Genomic DNA, 20,494 nt, shown 5'->3' on the forward strand with positions numbered 1-20,494 from the left:
ATATATCTTTTAAAAATTGCCGTTTGCTTCGTATACAAAACCAACAACATGCAGTAAGATGCTTTGGAAAAAAGTGTCAGCCAGTTCAATTAATAATAGATAAAACACTGAAAAGAGTGTACTGCCAATGTTAAATTTCTCTGCTGCATTTTGCTTCAAATATTTCATCATGCTGTAACAGTCATGCCAACCTCACGGAACAACAATATCTATTACGCTAATAAAATATTAATATTGTGCACATTTCAGACTTTGGCTTCAGGTCAGTATGTAAACAGCAGGTGGCGTAGTGGTGAGAGCCGCTGCCCTTGGACTCAGGACACAAGTTTAGATCCCACCTCCTGCTCTAATACCCTGAACCAAGATGCCTCCCCTGCAATGCTCCAGTAAAAATTACCCTGCTGTATAAATGGGCAAATCATAGTAAGCAGCTTATTATGGAAATGCAACACCGTGCGTCGCTTTGGAGAAAAGCATCAGCGAAATGAATCAAAGTTTTTACAGAGGAAAAAGTGGCAGAGACCCTTCTTTTGGGACTGATTTGACATTTGTAAAATATACTGAATATATGGACAAGTTTTGCTTTGGTTTGTGCCGGGAGGGGAGGAGACTCTCGAGTTCGGAAGCATCCTGGAGCCGGGGAGCGCTAAGCTTGTTAGACAGCGAGGACGGATGTGTTCAGAGCGCCGGGGCCCATATCTCACACAACAAGCGGGAACAAACAAACTAAGGGGCTGAAAACACAACCCAATAAAACGCTGACTCTGGCGAATTGTCACCTTAGCTGGTTGAGCGCCTTTTGTGCGTGTGAAAAATAAGCCCACACGAGTCTAACTACTCTTGGAAATTGGAGTCATTTTTCATTGCCCAGGGTACGGATGCCGTGGAATATGAGCGTGCGGTTTGCATTCAGCTTTTCATTCCGTTCTCCTGCGCAAGAAGCTGCATCGATGCACCTGGGGCCTTTAGTGGAAGTCCACATACAGCGGCAGACGCCAGAGCTGGGATCGCTGGGAACTTTTCACACTCGCGTGCTGCCGCGATGCGGATTTCATGAAGGTTCGCACCCAATGCCGCTTCTAGCTTCGCCACAGAAGCCGATTCAATGCGGAGGTAGTAAGCGATGCTCCACGGTCAAGCGGCGGCAGCGACTGCCGGGGGGGGGGAGATGGTGTGGGACGGACACGCTCACCTTTGCAGTGGTTCTCGTCCCACGGATACACGCAGTTCTGCACTCCATTGCACACCAGAGAGTTGTTGATGCACATGTTGCTGTGGCAGAAGAAGGTGTCCGCTTCACATGGGGCTGAAAACAGAGACAGTGGCAAATTAGGGACAAACCTGTAGTGCTGCTAGCTGCACCATTCATTCATTCATTCATTCATTCATTTATTAACTGATTGTTCAATGCAGAGTCACAGTAGTCCAGATCCCGGAAGCACGGGGCCGAAGGCAGGGTAAACCCTGGATGGGGCACTGGTCCACGGAGACACCAAATTCAGTCAACACACCTGCTCTCAGCTCCCTTCCTTCGGCAGAACAGGGTTACTCTCAGATCACTACGGTCACGTTTAAGTTCTCCGATCCAAATTCCGAACTCAGCATTTAACGGGAGCGACGACGGCCTTTGAAAGAGTAAAGTGATTACATCAAACCGTTTTATTTGACAAAGCCTGTCAAAAACTTGCCATTTATGTTCCAAGTGGTATCAATGGATCATGCAAAGTCATCTCGTAATTAAAAACCAAGGTGACTTTTCAAAGCGCTTCCTTCTCGATCACTGATCCTGCTAATGTACCGAACGGCCCGGCGTCGAAAATCACTCCTTTCACTCAAACACGCCAAGGTGCGATGATTTAATGTCATAAGCAAACGTTGAGGGAAAGGGCAAACATTTATTTCGTCCTCAAGCATATGCCGTTATTAATGCTTTACCTCCGCAAACTGAAGGCTCAAGGTTATGGAGAACAACTGTGGAGATATGGTTTACTCCAGGGCTAATCCCAGGTGAATAATAACCCTGAGATATTGGGATGAGTCATCACTCTCTCACTGCTGAGCTCCAACAACCATCAGATGGACTGCAGTGCCACAGGGTGGCGCTCCAACACTCTCCAGCAGGACATCCTGCAGAAATACTGCTTGGTTGAGGAATGGAGTGAGCCTCATCTCCAGTGAGACTCCAACTCATATTAAGATTGGCATTAAGCTCATATTAAAAAGCCCTGTACGACCTGGCGTATGAATCAAATAATAATTGAGAGAAAGGACAAAATATAGCTCGTGACCACGATTCAGATTTTTTTTTTTCCCCCTCGTAGGAGAACCTTGACGTACACACGGAAATCACACAAAATCATAGCGGTAGGACACAATCAATAATGCAGCTGAATATTCACATTTCCAAATACCAGCTTTCGAAAAAACTATTTCTTTATCTGAGACAAAGAGTGTATCTGAAGGAACGACATTTCTGGAATATGAGAAGGGCGAAAGAGTTCAAATTCCATCAGTGACCTGGTTATCACTGGTCAGGAAAGGAGTATTTATATTGATACATGTACCACAGTTATGCATGTTCTGATTGTCGCAGAAATGCAGCTGCAAGGACCCCATCCAGACCTGCCTCTCCCGCTCTCCCTTTCCGTCCTCGTGTCTCTGCCCCTCATCCCCTTCTCCATAGACAATGGTGGTGGTCTTAACCCCCCTCCGGGGTGCCGGCTTATTATGCGGGCGTTTCCTGGGCAACAGCACATCCTGTGCTCATTGACTGGGAAGACTGCACAGTGCAGATGGGCTGCACACACTGCATTCGGTCTCCTGCCCCTGTTGCTGTGTGTACCTGAGGACCCACTGGTATGATAAACAGTTCGACTCCCCCCCCCCCCGAGCCCCCATCTTGGCTGCAAACGACAAAATTTTATTGTCGTCCCCCCCCAGAACCTGGAGTTGCATCAGGCTCCTCCCTCTACACGTTATTTCAACTTAATGTAAAGCGCTCACAGGGAAACGCAGAACGGAGACGGCCGAGCGCTGGAACGCGGAGCGGCAGCAGCAGTGAACTCGCTGGAAACAAACAAACAGACAGACAAACAAATAAAAAAAAAGGCGAGCTTCACTGCCTGACTGCTGCTTCCTTTATATCTTCTCCTCGCAAAGTTGCGTGGTGTAAGAGCCGTTCCAGGGCTCGAGGAGCTTAGGGGGTGGGGGGTGGGGGTGGGGGGGGCAGTGTGTGTTTGTGTGAGTGTGTGTGGGTGTTGGGGGGGGCTGCGGCGGGCTTCATGCCCTCTGGCAGGGCTGCCGTTTGAACTCTGAGGACAGGCTCTAACGATAGCCGTCCACACCGCAATGTATTTCACATTAAACTTCCGCGAACCCCCCCCACCCCCCCCTCACCCCCCAAGCCGGTCTCCCCCAGTGTGAAACACAAGGCCGCAGATCTCGCAGCAGCGGAAAACAGGGATTGGCCGGCCCGCGTGCCACCGAGGATCAAAGACTGCGGATATCTCTCGGACATATTCACTCATGAAGAATTAATGAAAGACTTCGTGGAAGTAGCTTATTCTCAAAATAAACAGCTGTGAAATTACCTGCCGCAAAGCTATCGCTGCATAGCGAAGTGTACGGTAGAGTACGGGCTGGAAGTGTTCAGCTTGTTTCCATTTTATTTCCTTTTCTCTCAGGATAAAGATTTTTTTTTTTTGTCTCACACCTCATGCCGTACCTCATACGGTCAGGAAATGTTTCTCAAGTGGAGAGCAGTGTTTCAAAGGGTTTACATTTACCGTAGCTAGTGCCTTTATCCAAGGTTACTTAGAGAGTCAAATACATACATACACGCACTGTCTGAAACCGCTTGTCCCACACAGGGTTGCGGGGAGCCAGAGCCTAACCCGGCAACACAGGGCATAAGGCTAGATGGGGAGGGGGCACACCCAGGACAGGCAAGGCACCCCAAGCAGGACTTGAACCCCAGACCCACCACAGAGCAGGACCCAGTCCAACCCACTGCGCCACCGCCCCCCCTTGGAGTGAAATGCATTGTACTAAAGTACCTAGAATCATTAACCCATTTATTCTTCAGAGTTAATGTAACACACCACCTCCATTTGGATGTAGGACTTATAGTTTTGTGAGAATTCTTATTATTCTACTGTTTCCTTTGAAATATTTCATTTTGAAAAGTAATCAGTTATTACAACCTGTTTTCCAAAATCGTTAAAATCCTGTTAATTATTTAAAGCGTCCTTTCTATCATAATTCATTAAAATGTACAGAAAAGGCTATTATCAATGTTTTTCAATGGCCAACATTAGTACTCAAAGTTCAGCAGCTTTTTAATATTTTTTGAGGCTCGGTCCCAAAGACTCAGTTCCTCCTGCTAATGGAAACTCGTGTCTGCTACACTGCTCAACCGCTTGGTGATCTCATGCACGACAAGTCCAAAATCCAAAGCCGGGAGGTTCTTGGTTCTGGCTTCAGTGTGGTGAAATGACCTCCCTCTCTTACTCAGAACTGCTGAATCCTTTTCAGTGTTCAGGAAGGGTCTCAAAAACATCTCTACCAGACTCACTTCTCTCCAGATTTCCTGTGTGCTCCATAAATTTGCGTGAGATTATTTGTCAGAATCACCTTTGCGTTTCCTGTCATTTCTACATGCTGCGGTAGTTGTGTATCTGCTGCTACATGCCTCTATCTGTGGTGAAATGCGCTTTTGTTTTCACTGAAGTGTACATCGGTTTGGAGAATAAACGAAAATGTAAAGAACAAGGCTTTATAAATTCCTTACGCTCCTGGAAGGTGGTGAAAAGGATCTGGAAGCGGCTTCTGCGGCTGCCCTCGTCAGCCCACATGCGGATCACGCCCAGCGGCGACACCAGCATCACATCGTTTGCCACCGTGCTGCAGAACTTGCTCTTCAGGTCCTCCACGGAGCTGCTGCCGTCGTACACGGCCACAAAGTTGCGCTTGCACTCGTTCGAGTTCTGCATCTCGTAATCCAGGAAGCGCAGATAGATCTGGAAAAAAATAATGGGGAGAGGGAGAGGAGAACCCGCAGAGTGGGTCAAACATCGGCCCCTCAGTTACCGCGGTCCATTTCAGCTTCCCTTCAGCCCCGCTCGCCGCCTACTGTCAGCTCCCACCAGACATCTCTGGACAGTAGGATAAGAACTGGAGCCACTGCTGCTGAAACTCGTCTTGAGGCCGTGGGTGGGTGCCGCATGCACCCACTGTCAAAGGTTTATGAAAATAGGATGCATTTTTTTCGTAACCCTGCCGCCAGTAAGGGATTAGACTTGTGGAATACCGGGCATGTATGCCTGTGGAGTTCCCCCGATCGAAAGACTGCCGCTGGCTCAGACCTTTTGTGAATCATCCCGAATATGCTATTCGTTGCAGAAAAAAAGGATTAAAGATTCATTTCTTATCCTACAATACATCTGTGTGGAAAAACACTCCCAAAGAACTCTACTACACTTCACTGAATACTGGCTGTGGAATCTGAAGTAAAGCAGGTGCTAGAATAACTAGGGCTGTATCCATACAATCCAAATGTTCAAACACCCCTCCTGCCGCAGTAACGCCGATCAAAGAATTAACCCTGAATTGATACGGTAAGAACACCTAGCTGGGTGAATCAGTGTAAAGTTCTTTATCTAATGTTGAAACGTGGTCATGATCTCTCACAGTCTTTAATCTACCAATTTGTAGATGTGACAGTATTGTTTGCAAGACCTCGTGTACTTTACCATATGAACCAACCCCAGCGTCTCCGTGAAATTTTCCCTCCTACGGTTGTACAGCTTGAACAGCACATTTAGCACTCAACTAATGTGGGAACAGATACTGGAGGCTTTGGATACTTTGGAACTGAAGTCATAATTTTTTTGTTAAACAATTCTTATTGATGCTTCCTAACTTACACTGAGATGACAGCTTTGTGAGCAGTTATTGTGTATTGTGTATTGAGTATATGAAACTCTGCAAGTCCATGAAAGACTCTAAATACTTAGGAGTAGCACCATTTGGCATTTCATATGCCCAAGTCGAGGGGCACGGCGGAGCGGCGGGTTTGGCCGGGGCCTGCTCTGTGGTGGGTGTGGGGTTCGAGTCCTGCTTAGGGTGCCTTGCGGCGGACTGGCATCCCATCCTGGGTGTGTCCCCTCCCCCCTTCAGCCTTGTGCCCTGTGTTGCTGGGTTAGGCTCTAGTTTGCTGCAGCCCTGCTTGGGACAAGTGGCTTCAGCCACTCTGTGTGTGCAAGTCCACCACAGACCTGCTTTGTTCATGTTAGGCCTAATGTGCTGCTACTGCATACTCTCATACATCTAAAAAGCCCTCTATATGCCACGGTGAAAAGGAGTTATAATTCTTTAATTCTAGATGATGAATGGGGCCGATGCAAAATGCTAATGGGCCGTAGGATGTTGTTTCGGCTTTGGTGGGAATTTGGGGCAGGAGTGCAGGGCAGCTGAGAGCAACTATTGCATTGCCTTCCAGTGCAACCTCCTCCCCACCGCACATTATTTTCACCGTGCAATTGAGCACAGGCACAGTGTGGGGCATGGCAGCACTGATGATGCATTTCAGCTGTCGTCCCCCACGCCTGCACCCCGGATGTTACAAATGGCCCTGCTGCTGAATCTCGACCTTTTCCACGAAAGCTTGCAGCTCGCTGCTGCTCAGTGGGTGTGGCTATGGGGAGCCTTCTGAAAGAATAAATAGCTTGCTGCCTGATCCAAATGCTTCCTGGAAGGAGTGAGATATGCAAACGATCCCCACACGTCATTTCATCTGTTAGGCTCTCAACCAGCCCATAGTGCTGGGGGTGGCCTAGAATGCTATACCCAGGGGGGGAGGTGGAGCCCAGGCTGAACCTACATTTACATTTATTTATTTAGCAGACGCTTTTCTCCAAAACGACTTACAATGGATAGTATGTAGTGTTATCAGCCCACACACCTTATTCACCGCGGTGACTTACACTGCTAGATACACTACTTACACTGGGTCACTCATCCATACATCAGTGGAACACACAGTCTCTCTCACTCACACGCTATGAGGGAACCTGAACAGCATGTCTTTGGACTGTGGGAGGAAACCGGAGCACCAGGAGGAAACCCACCCAGACACAGGGAGAACATGCAAATTCCACACAGACTGAGCAGGGATCAAATTCACATCCTCTTGGACCACCCAGGTGCTGTGAGATAGCAGCGCTACTCGCTGTGCCACCATGCCGCCCCTGAAGAAAGTTTATAGACCTTTAAAAACCAGGGAAAACAAACAAACAAACATGATTGTTAAGCAGAACCTGGCAGAAAGACTATGGTGTGCATCCCATAGTGATATGCAGGACAATCCATCCATTGCAGTCCAAGATCGCTGCACAGCCCTGCTCTGATCTCGTTCTGATAACAGAGCAGTGCTGATAGCAAATCAAAATGCATTAAATGACCAAAAGAGAATTGTGCCATTTGTCAGTTTAATGACGCCAACGTAATGCACAAAGATATCAGCGCAATTAATGATGAAGGAGAAAAACGCTGCCTTCCTTCGTCTGTTGTTTTTTTCATCACTGATATCTCCTGGGCCAAGGTGGCCGACGCATGCTGCAGCTGTTGGGATGCACCACATGTGGCTGTGCACTGCTGTGCTACAAAGCCATGTATGGATCCTGAAAGGAAAACCTGTCTTAGCCTTTCTCATGGAGATGACTAATGCCCCATCACAGAAAAAAAATCCTGTGAAAACACTGTTCTGAAAGTCCCAAACTGCAGGCTAAATATGTTTCCCACCATGGAAAGGTTTGTCTCCAAAGCGCTTCACCTGATTGACTGATGCCGCCGTGTGTATCGGTAATATTACACATCGCAGCCGTTCACTTGCATGGGTTTTTATTCAAGCTCTCAACGGAAATCACAGTGATGTAAAGATACACATAAGAGAACTGCATTAGTTATTTCCTCCCTGAGAAGAACACACATGGGGATGATTCATACAATATTTGCAGTTCTGTATGTGAGCAAAATTAAATATCTTGAAAGGGGAGTATGTGTGCATGTTATTTACAGTTTGTTCAAAGTTTACAGTGGGGAACACGCGCTTGAAAAATCGGCTCTGACCAGGCAGACATTAGATCTGTGCTGAAGGAAGGCAGGCAGGCAGGCAGGCAGGTGTCATGATGTTGCTCCTCTGGGACTGGGATGGGATCCCAGGTCTGGGTGTAACAAGAGAGCAGGAGGGAGCAAGGGGAGATAGGAAGGAAGAACGAAACGCTGAAGTTTAGTCTGTACGGTGAGCCTGCCTGAGGTTCCAGAAATGAAGAGGTGCATTCTGGGATTGCCGAGTGACAACGGCTTCATTGAGTCGAAGTGGTGGGGAATTCCTCACATCACCTCAAAGGGCAAGACAGCCTTGATTTTTCAACTCTTATCAATCTCCCCTGCCCCAGCAGCTTCTCAAGCCTATTAAAAACCCACATGTCCAGAGCCAGCAAGGGGGCCCACCCCCGAGAAACCCTGCAAGGATTAGCCTGAATCTCAACGTTTTCTTCGTAGGGGCCCCAGCCATATGGACCGCCACCCAGAGCCACTCAGGATGCGGCAGTGTTGAAAATACTTCAATCAAATAGAGGTGCTCCTCCTGTAATGGAGCCCCCCCGGGACCGAGCCTGGGGGCTTCCTCTCCAGCACCCCGGCATGTCCCGGAGATTTGTGCTTGATTGCTTGAGTACATTTTAATTAGACTCTTTCGGGCTACAGTATTTCATTTATTTATCTTCCGCCGGAGCTTTGAATATATTACCAAACCACTTCATACTGAGGCAGCAACCTTTGGGGAGACTGGATGTCATGTCTCCCGATCTGTGGACACGTTTAAGGTGCAAATCACGTCGTCCCCGCTGACTAATTTGTACCCAGCACCAGCTGATAGTAACGGCAGCTGGAGGGGAACAGGAACATCACTCTATGGCATAAGGACAGGATATGTGTAGCTAAAGACACCTCAAGATGAATTTGCGTTAACATGTTGAAATGAATGTACAGAGTGCTGCCTGGTCAGAATATGAGAGAACCTGTAATGGCTTGTTGATCAGAAGGGATAAAAGAAGGTTTTAACCAAAGGATTTATGTCTACATAAGTGGGTAGCACAGTGGGTAGCACTGGGGCCTCACAGCTCCTTGACTGTGGGTTCAGACCTGGTTTCAAAGTTGCCTGAACTCTGTGTGAAGTGTGCATGTTCTCCTTGTGTTTGTGTGGGTTTCCTGCAGGTGCTCTGGTTTCCTCCCACAGTCCAAAGCCATCCGTTAAATGCAGACTGTTGTCTCTAAATCGCCCATACTTTGTGTATGTCAGCGAACGATTATGAGTTGTTGTCCTACAATGTGCTGGTGTCCTGTCCAAAGGTCTACACTGTGCCTCACCCCATGCTAAACTCTTTAACAGAAAAAAAATTCCATGTTATGACAAGCGGTTGTCTTCTAGCAGGCCCCATCATATATCATATCGAAACTATGTGTTTTAAGTAAAACTCAGTTATATTTCATAAGAATAGTCTTAAATGTTCAGACATGTTTGAGAAGAAGCACGTGTAGCCATTAACAATGAGCCCCCGCTGACTTATAATCCACTCCGAACGCATTAGTATCCAGCCTGTCGAGCAATCTACTAAGTGGGATTGTGGAATCAATAAGAACTTATTGAGCAAACAATAATGTTTAAGCATGGCACATTCTTCAGGAAAATATAAAACCCATTGTGTTGTAATATAAGAGAAGTTATTATAAATTGTCTTTTGATCACTTTTGCATATCACCAAGCTAACCTTGGAAAATGTCTAAATAGCCATGAGCGATCTGGACTAAAGAAAGATGGAAGTCTGGGTTTTTAATTTGTGCACCTTGAAGGGCATCAGATAACTCGAAAATCCACTGCTCAAGCAATAAATCATATACAAAAATAATTATCAGCAAGCCATTGCGTAATTATCGGTGGCGGGTGGTGTCGGAAGGATGTCACATGATGTAGGCTGCCTGACAAATTGTTCACAAACAGATTAATAAGGAGGAAGATGGGCGAAAATACATCCGCCGTGCCTGAAATGTAATTACGATAAGGGCCACAGTTAACTATAACTCGGGCCGAATCAATCTTGTTTCGCTCATCCTAACAAACAGTCAACTCACAGCTTTGTCAGGGGAAAAAAGCAATTGACTGAACACGGTAATGGAAAGGAGGTGAGACAAGATGACACCACGGCGATGAAGCTGCTGTCGACTCCACCAGAAGCCCTTCGCCATCTCAAAGACTCAATGTCTTTTTCTAGGTACAGCCTGGAAAGCAGCGAATGCAGTCCAAGGTGGCAAGTTCAGGTCATCCCTTCACCACTCTTTAAATCAAAGGGAGAATGACTGTAGCTTTAAGACTCGGAAGGCATAAGATTGGTGGTGGAAGCATAATGATAACGGCACCGGGGGAAAACGCCACGTGGTGATGTTCGAACGTGGTCAAAAGCATCGCCATAATTTACAGACAGAAAGCAATTTCCCCAACCAGAATGTCAGCATGTTAACCTTGTCTCAGGTTTGGGTATCTCTGCAGCAAATGATAAAGGGACAAATGAGTTCTGACGCTTGAATAAATTACCCCGACGGGAACGCTGAATCCACAGCTTTCCGCCTTCATCGATTGCCTTGGGAAATATGCTTCGCGGGTCCGTCTTGCGCTTGCAAATTGCATACGCATTACCTGGTCACTGTACTGTTCTAACCTTACAGCGTGAGACCAGAAGCCACAAGCAAAGGCAGTCAGCTCTGGATGCTTAAGGATGCTGACACTTGTAGTACTAAAATGACAATGAGGAAAACAGCAGGTAGTGCAATGGCTGAGGACAGTGGGCGTGTAACTAGAAGATTGCTGGTTTATGTCCCTGAGGGGTCCAGCTGTTGTACCCATGAGCAAAAATATGTAGCTTGAATTGCCCCAAGGGGGTGTGGGGGTGCGGTGGTGCAGCGGGTTGGCCTGTGCCTGCTCTCTGGTGGGTCTGAGGTTCGAGTCCCGCTTGGGGTGCCTTGTGGCGGACTCGCATCCCGTCCTGGGTGTGTCCCCTCCCCCTCGAGCCTTGCGCCCTGTGTTGTCAGGTTAGGCTCCAGTTTGTCGCGACCACGCTTGGGATGAGTGGTTTCGGTCAATGTGTGTGAATTACTCTCGTTATAATATCCAGCTGCATAAATATTTGAAGCTGTAATTCAGTTTGAGGAAAAAAGCACAGGAAATGGCCAATATAATAATAATTAAAACAGAAAACGGTGAGCAAAAGAAAGCTACACCCAACATCCAGGGTACCAAGCAGGTCTGTTTCATGAGCTGTAAAGCCCATTCTCTTGGCAACATGCTTCTGATTAAAAACCCACGCCTGACCCACAGTAAACTGCTTTGCTCCCGGGCCGACCTGCTGAAGAAAAAGCCCCTCATCGGTTTTTCACTTCTGGCGTGACATCAATATTGGCCCTCAGTGCCTCCTGCACTCTCGCTTTCCACATGAAATCCGTGAGAGCTCACTTCCCCCAGTGTGCAGGCATTCAACTCTATTCACTGGTGTGCACTCTACCGACATACTGCAATATCACTCCTTTTAATTATAAGGCATAATGAAAAGCAAAACAATTGGCATGCTATTGCACCTCTGAAGGAATGATAATATTAACATTCATTCATTCATTCATTCTCAGAAAAATTCCATTATGCACCTGTCTCCCCTCATGGTGTGGTGCCAGCGGTGTGCAAGTGTATCGGGAACTGATGTTTTGCCCAACGGGACACCTCATAATATGCTTAGTATGGTTAACTTGACATTAGGAACTTGAAGAGATGAGAGTCAAAAGGTCATTCTTTACCCACTCAGATGCAAAATAAGATTTTTTCTTCGACAGGTGACTTGTGCTGAGCTATGCTACTCAACTTCTACATATGACAGCCTGCCCATGTCTTCAGTGTGAGTACTTGAAAATTGTCACGTCCTGATTCTCACCCTTTTAATCACTCAGTAAAGCCTCTTCTAAAGCATATGTCTCACCGACTTGAGGAATTCCACAATATCTGTAAGCCCTCACCCAGTTTAGGGTTGTGATGGCCTAGATTGTACCCTAGAAGCATATGGTGTGAGGCACAGTACACCCTGAACGGAATGTCAGTCCATTGCAGTAGTAATAATAATAATAATAATAATAATAACAATAATAATAATATTAAAAGAGACATAAAGCACACAAGGCTGTGTGTTAAATGATGACCACGGGAAGAGACAATGAAAAACAGAGATGTCACTGTGCACACGCTGGGTCACCGACCTTTGAGCGCGGTGGGGCCCTGATGTACCACTTGCAGTCCACGGCCTCTGTTTGCAAGGCTTTACCATCCCGGGAGATTTGCTGGGACTCAACGATGCCTTCAGGTCCGCCCATTTCAAACTCGCAGACTGAGGGAAAGCGCACAGAACAACAGGTTAGAGGATGTTCAGGCAGCATGTCGGCTCAGAGCAGCATTTATTCGCAAAGCTCTTAGAGCACAAAGAATAAATTATACCTACAGGGCAGAGGTTTCGGGACTCCCAGATCTTTAAAGTCAGGATCTGAAAAGAGAGCATATTTATTTTTTATGAAGGAGCACATATTTGCATTTTAGAAGCAATGGACTCTCCATGTCTTGGAAGAAAAAAAAAAAAAGCACGGCAGCTGAAAAGAATGACAATAAATGAATCAACTGAAGCACACGTAAAACTGCAAAGAGATAATTACACATGACAAATGATGTGTATTTGTGTATATTGGAATATTGGAGTCTAAATGACAGAATTCATACTGTCAAATAAGTATTAATTGCTGTGAAGAACACAGCATTGTGGGCATATTCCACTCTATTCTCTCTAGAACTCAATCAATAATGTTGCTGGAAGACTCAGTTTTTGGGCGGCGTAGCAACTGTGACATGTACTGCATTTAAGATTTTATCGGTGCTTAATGTTAGAAATGTTACATATTTTTTCATTATATAAACACTTCACATCTGCTGGTGCGTTGAAGCGCTGGAGTGTAGATTTGGAAAATTCTTACAATTTGCAGTATATTATTAACAGCATCTGTTGGCATCTATTTTTACATCCTGCTTCACGTAATGTTAAGATGGTAAATTTTTGCTTCTTGCGGTATGGTACAAACTGCATCTGCTGGGCTGTATTTTATATTTTATGTTAACTATCTCGTGTGAAGCTTAAATGTGATCATTGTTGGAAAACCTCAGAATTTATGAAACATGAAATTGTTTAGTGTCAACAATAACCCATTTGGGTATGTTTGCGTTCTCTGTTCTACCTGTATATTTTCAAAGTGAGCTGCCATCCGAATAAAAAAAGGAGGGAAAAAAAAAAAAAAAAAAAAACTATTATTCCTGGAACGTAGTAGATCAGGTCGCAGCACGCCTCAGTCCACTTTACAGGGGACAGAAATTGATTTCTGAGATGCTCCTCATCTTTTATCTCCCTCAGTACCTGCCACAGGCTACTGCTGATGCAACTGATTGTTATTCAGATGTTAGTTTTCAGTGGCGGAGGACATGCAGCTTGACAATAGTCCCAGATACATTTCAAATGCATTGCTGCCGTGACCGGTTTGATCAGAATAGACTGGGAAGTTATATCCAGTCACATGCAATAGTGGATGAATTCCGAATATACTACTGCCCTGACCAGTTTGATCAGATGCGACTCAACATATTATAAGGGACTGATGGAATACTGAGAACGCCAAGCAATACACAAATTTTATAAGTAACACGCTTAGGAGTCGTGCCACTTTTTGGCTTTAAAAAGCTTCAGTCCTTTTTTTAAGGCTGCCACATGAATAGTAAACTTTGTCTATTGGCAAGTTGGTCCATTCTTCTGCACTTTAGAACGGAGATGTTGAGAAATGGTCAATGATGTCTTGATCTTGTGGCTGTGAAGGCCATGAATGGAATTTGACTTCATTGCACTAAGGAAACAACTTAATCTCTATGCTTCGTGGCATTTTTGTCTTAGAATACGAGGATACTATGAGGGAAAAGGTGCCTAACACAGCTTTGTGTACTCTCACGCAGAGGAACTGATGAACTCAGTGACCTCCAAGAGATGGTTGCTCATAACGTTACTGATCCACCACCAAGTGTAACTGGCAACAGAAAACCCATCTGTTTGTAGGATAAGGAATAAAACATGAGCATGTTACGCCTCTGCACTACTCAGCGCTCCACATTTACAGCCCATCACTCCAGGTTATGCATTTTTGCACACGGGCTTTGGATACAACCGGTTTTCAATTGGCAGCTCAACCATAAATAGTTTTGCAGAGCTCGTAATGCACAGTTGCATCTGACAAATCACAAGGGTGTAGATTCACATCCGTATTAATTTTCATTTATACATTAAGTTGACAACTTTGTCCAGGGCAGCTTATAATATTAGGTGTTTATAGTCAACCGCTTATGACATTAACCTTTTAAACAGCAGGGTAGTTTTTACTAGAGTAATTCATGTTAAGTACTTTGATGCATGGCACTACTGGAGTAGTAGGAGCAGCAGTTTGAACCGATGTCTTTCGATTACCACGCAGCAGCTCTACCCAATGAACAATTTTCTGCCGCAAATTGTCTGTATATTCCAATGGTTGAGATTGTGAGTGTGACCAATGTGACTGTTGTTTCTCGTTACTTAACATTTGGCTTTTTTGCCCCCCAAACCTTGTCTGTTGTCATCATAGAAACTTTAATATGCAAGTGCTGATCTTTCATTGTGTTTCATGCAAGTTTAGTTTTGAATACAGTTTTCATTGCTGTGTTTTCATCCAGTACATCGACTCGATGGATACAGTGACGTTCTTGTGCCACAGTTCTCTCTTCCTACAGTACCGTTGATCGGGGGCTGGGGGGGGGGCTGTAGATGGTTATCAGCAACAAGAAACAAAACTTAACAAAAGACAGGATAATCCAGTATAGAAAGGGAATTCACAGTACCATATAACATACAGGATGGATATTTACAGTGTTCAAGCAGGCGGGATGTTAAGCCATGTGTAGGAATAGCAGATACTCTTCCAATAAGTTGCTGCCCTGACCTGTATGATCTGATGAGCGATGACTGGTGTGTTCTGCAGCCACAATGTAATAGGTAGAGTACAGCTTCCTTTCATTTGCTCACAGGTTAATGTCCTCTGAAATGGGAACTGCAATTTAATCTTCCTGCCTACTGAGAGAGACATGCCATCCTATCACATTATTTTGAACAAATAAGACATTTGCGGCCCCCGGTGTCTAGCGCGGCCCGGCCAGAACAGGTTTCGGCAGCAGTGGGTGCCGCTGTGCTCTCCGCACCGAGAGGAGCGCTCATTACGGTGTGAGGTTTGCTGCGCTAATGGGGATGATTGCACACCTTGAGTGTCTCGGGCTGACCGGAGCCTTACAGTGTATGAGTCACACACCCCTGAGTCACACAAGATGGTTGAGGGGGTGTTGTGTTAGCGGGGCACAGCCAGGGAACAGGATATGGTGTCAAGTCCCTAAATGTCAAATACTCTGGAACTACTCCAGCATCAGCGGTGTTTACGAAGAAATCAAGCCACAGCACGCGTGGAAGAATGAAAGACAGAGAGGCTCACGTCACTAATTCCTAACAATAAGAATTTTTGATAGCATATCGAATTAGTTACAGCACCCGGGTGAAGATAAGATCTGAGATCTCAGGGGAGAAGCGTGCCTTCTGTAAAACTAGACCGTGGCATTTAAATCTGCAGTGTTGCCTGTTGTTTTCAGACACTCTATCCTTCTGTGGAAACAGATACAGTACTGCTAGGTCCTGTACATTGTTCTCAGCAATTGAAATCCTCAGAATAAGAATAATAATAATAAAAATTATTATAAATCCACTATGAAAAAAGGTAGTTAGGATTTATTCACTTTAATATTTACATTTACACAGGGGGCACGGTGGCGCAACCGAGTGTGGCTGGATCCTGCTCACTGGCGGGTCTGGGGTTCAAGTCCTGCTTAGGGTGCCTTGTGATGGACTGGTGTCCTCTCCTGGGTGTGTCCCCTCCTCCTCTAGCCTTACGGACCGTGTTGCCCGGTTAGGCTCCGGCTCACCGCGACCCAGCTCAGGATAAGCAGTTTCAGACAGTGTATGTGTGTGCATACATTTACAGTCATTCATTATCATGACTGTTATCATCATAAGCAGTCATTAACTTAATTAGTTTTTACTTATTTTAATATTTACCAAATATTTATTCACCTTCTTGTTTAAATATTTATTCCAATAATTATTTCTTTAAATTGCATTTATTAATTATTAATTAATTAAAATGCTTTATTTTCAGAAAAATGCAGATTTGATTAAAGACATGACCCTTTCCAGACATTTCTAATGACAAATTGGCAGGAAAATTGTTTTACAATATCACAATGTTAGATTTTCTTCACAAATCAAGAACGTCTGATGTCCAGGCAAAGAACACATGAGCAGCATGCATGGTCCTACAGCGCAGGGTCCACTGTAAAAAGGTTTTATATGGATAGATTGCTCTGACTACCCCTGTTGGTGGTGAATGTCAATCTAACACTTCTCCTCCCGCGTGACTTATTATTTCCTCTTACTTGTCGACCAAAATATCAATCAAACAGTGAATCAATAAAGTAGATCAATGCTCAGAAGATGACATTTTGTGCCAAAGACACATTGCTATTTTTTTTATTTCACAAAACCCTTCCAGGAGAAAAAAAAAAAAAAAAAAATCAAAGTGTCAGGCACTTAATGAAACAGTGACCCTGGGGTCAATTGAGCTGGTTACAGGGCTGATTTATGATTTGGTTTTGGCATCACTTAACCCTGCCTGGTCAGAAGGCTAGACTGTTTCACAGGAACACAAAGCCCAAAAAACGCACCGGTACTGTGACGTGATGTATGCTGCAGCTGCGCTGACAATCTGAAAGACTACGAGTCGTTTATAGAAGCTCATATTTCATGCGGGATTTCCACTGAACGACACACGCCAACCTAATGGAGTCACAGGCAGTCAAGGAGCATTGCATGCATATAATTTTACATAATGTATGCAATACATTGGCGGGAGGCTCACTGACACCGAGAGGGCATATGTCTACTCAATTTCCCATGATAAAAAAATAATAAGGCGCCATGCAAATTAAATGTCTTCTTGAATTATTTTTTGTTGCAAGATGAAAATAAATAATCTAAACAATCTCGGCGCCACTGCCTCAACTTCCAAACTGATCAGGCCAAAATGATGATTTAACTCTGCAGAGCGTTTAGGGATACAGCAGTAGAGAATAGTACGATGGGTAATTACAGGGTGCTGACGGGTAGACAAATGCATCTGTATGAATTGCAAGATTTCACCCACTGCATGCAGAATAGCTGCTCTGATTTACTTAATTGTTATTTGGGACCGTGCTTTAGGCCCCTCCCACTGAAAAGAAAGTTCTCAGGTGTGCCAGGCTTCTATTTCAGAGGACAAATTAAAAATTGCTGCGGCAAATGTGACTGAACTTGTCGAAATGTGTTGAAAATATGCAATATTTCACCAATGTTTTAATTATTTCTAATAATTTTTATTCTACCCTGTCATAACAACAGTGAACATGTATTGCATCATGAGTAGAATCTTTAGTTAAGCTCTGGAGAAGGTAATATATGAGCTACATAATGTCAAGGGTTCAGCAAGCGATGCTGGAATGACAGTGTTACTTTCACGTTATCGAGGAGTGACAGCAGGCTTTCAAATGTTCCTTGTGTCATTCATAGCGAGTGTAAAACTTGTGTTATAATGTAATAAGTTTCAGAGATTTATGTCCAACAGATGGTAGGCCTTTGATGGTCTCAAATAAATTCATGAAAAATCTGTGAAGCATTTTTTTTCTAGATGTAACTCGAGGACTAGCTTCAACAGAGATGACATTTTATAATTTCACAGGTTTCAGAGTCATATGTCCTCCAGCTGAAAAGTTATTGAAAATTTTGTTAAAAATAAATTCATGTAAAATTGGACAAGAATTTCTTTCAATTTTAACTCGCAGGCTAATATCTGCAGAGAGGGAACTTATTAAACTGACAGGTTTTAAGATCATATGGGGGGAAGAAAGATTTAAGTGCACGCTCAGCGGCCAGTTCGTTAGGAAAGGTATCATGCAGTCATCGCTGTGTTTTCATCCGGTACATCGCGAGTTCTTTGGGGTTTCGCGAAGTTTCCGAAACAGTCTCGTTCTGGACTGCTTGTGGAACTCATCCCATGATGCCGGTCCGTGCTGATGAGATGGCACGCCTCAGAGTGGAACTGTGGTACCATTTGCTTGAGCAAACATGCAGTTTTATTGCCCCAGTGCAAAGGCTGAACTTTTACGATGGTCCCTTACTTGTTAAATTGGAGTGTGTGTCGGACAGCCAATATAAAACCAACTTTATCCGATACATGAGAGACAGACAGTAAAGCAGGATACCTTTACAACTACACTTTGTGGTTGCTGTAAAAGCTGGCCACGATAATAAAGTTTACTTTACTGTGTGACGCCCCATCGCATTTGTATGCTAACTGCTTATTAAAAGTCACTTTTTATTTAAAAGTGCCATCAAACTGTAGATAATAATGACTTAAAAGTCCGGATTCATTATTGTCATTTTCTGCATATTTGTATTATTAAAAAATGTTAACATTTAAATGAGAAATGAAATTTGGGCATAAACTACATATTTGAAAATCCAATGTAATCTGAATCTTAATTAGGAAAAATGATTTTTCTGTGGTATGAAATTAACTGAGAATGTACATAATGTAGCATAATAAATCCGTTTATCACAACTGTGAGCTTCAACCAAGAAGAGAAATAGCAATGCTGTAATAAATTAAATATATACGTTGCTTTAGCAAAATAAATAAGTACAATATACACACACATATTTTCTGAACCGCTTGTCCCATATGGGGTCATGGGGAACCAGAGCCTTCCTGGCAACACAGGACAAAGGACTGGAGGGGGAGGGGACACACCCAGGACGGGACGCCAGTCCGGTGCAAGGCACCCAAGTGGGACTCGAACCCCAGACCCATGGGAGAGCAGGACCCGGTCCAATCCACTGCGCCACTGCGCCACCCCGCCACCGCGCCCCCCTAAGTATAATACAATTGTACAAATAAAATAGGACTATTTCTTTGTACAGGTAAATAAACATTGCATAATACAGAATAACGATAGGTGTATAGTGAAACATTTAATGTTTTTGGTGTAACATTTTGGTATTGACAGCAGTGGTGCCTCACAGACTCTGGGGTGTGGGTTTGATGTTCGGTCTCATGAAGCCTGATCTCGCTCTGTCTGTGCTGTTTGCTGTTTTCGTGTTTATGTGCGTTTCCTCAAGGCGCTCTGGTTTCCTCCCGCAGTGCAAAGCTATATACTTTAGCATGGCGTCTTTAAGTTGCCCTTTTAGTGTACGCATGTATGACGGAATAAGCGTGTACCCTGCATCGCATCCTGCTCTTCTGTGATAGGACCCCCATACAGTAGACAAGCCGCTGATGAAGATAGGCAAGAAAAATAGGGGAGGTCAGCATTGGTTTGGGAAAACTTAAACCTGTTTTGGAAAAGACAAAGTACATTAAATTATCTCATTGTAATGTAAAGCTTATGCATTATATACTGTACATGACAGTACAATATCTGTAAATGTGCCATAGCAAATATACTGCGATACATGGTAGCTGAAAAAGTGCAGTAAACTACTATTGCTTTCATGGGCAGAACTTTGTGTACAGATGTACTCATAATAAGGCAGTGGTATAAAAAAGAAGAGTTAAATTCTTTCCAAGGATCTAATATATGTGACAGGCACTTAACTGGATTATATTATTCCTTCAATTGGATTAGAAAAGCTTTTCAGAATTCCTGCAGGACATGTTAGTTGAAAGTATTTGCCTAAGTAATACTATTTGTATACATTTTGAAATACAATCACTGAAAAGACAGGAGAGTCTTGAAGGTAAGCTAATTCTAAGTGGCTGTGGCAAACCAGCGATCGTGTACAGGCATCCCACGTCATCTGAGACATTATCCTACCATTCAATGCAGGTCATCGTTTCGCAATCCGGGTCGGATAACTGAGTCATTTTTAAGAGAAGAAGTACATTTTCATGCATGTTCCTTGGACTCCCGCCACGGTTAAATGATTAAAAATGATAGAATGTTCTAACTGGACGCCAAGGACGTCATTACGGCCTAATCAATATGTATGCGTCGCTCTTTTCGTAAGCGGATGTCCTCACCGCAACCCGGGTCAGCGAGCACCTTCGCCTGCTTTGATCGCAGCGATAGCTCTCTTACCCTCGAGTAACTGAGAAATAGGAGAGTAAAAAAAGCAAAGAATAAGCTGAACAACCACCGCTGTAACTGTGACCT

The 20,494-nt window shown here is 44.5% G+C and overlaps 1 protein-coding gene across 1 annotated transcript in view; it reads right to left on the bottom strand.

The window, feature by feature from the left end:
• neto1l (neuropilin (NRP) and tolloid (TLL)-like 1, like) overlaps nucleotides 1-20,494 on the bottom strand; it is a 65,373-nt gene that overhangs the window by 2,890 nt on the left and 41,989 nt on the right. The window contains exons 5-8 of the mRNA XM_029254992.1: nucleotides 12,594-12,635; nucleotides 12,355-12,482; nucleotides 4,790-5,018; nucleotides 1,193-1,306 (exon numbers count right to left, since the gene is read on the bottom strand). Coding sequence (XP_029110825.1) covers nucleotides 1,193-1,306; nucleotides 4,790-5,018; nucleotides 12,355-12,482; nucleotides 12,594-12,635 — 513 coding nt within the window. The remainder of the gene's footprint in view (nucleotides 1-1,192; nucleotides 1,307-4,789; nucleotides 5,019-12,354; nucleotides 12,483-12,593; nucleotides 12,636-20,494) is intronic.

Source organism: Scleropages formosus, chromosome 9 (assembly GCF_900964775.1).
Source record: "Scleropages formosus chromosome 9, fSclFor1.1, whole genome shotgun sequence".
In the NCBI taxonomy this organism is placed as follows: domain Eukaryota; kingdom Metazoa; phylum Chordata; class Actinopteri; order Osteoglossiformes; family Osteoglossidae; genus Scleropages; species Scleropages formosus.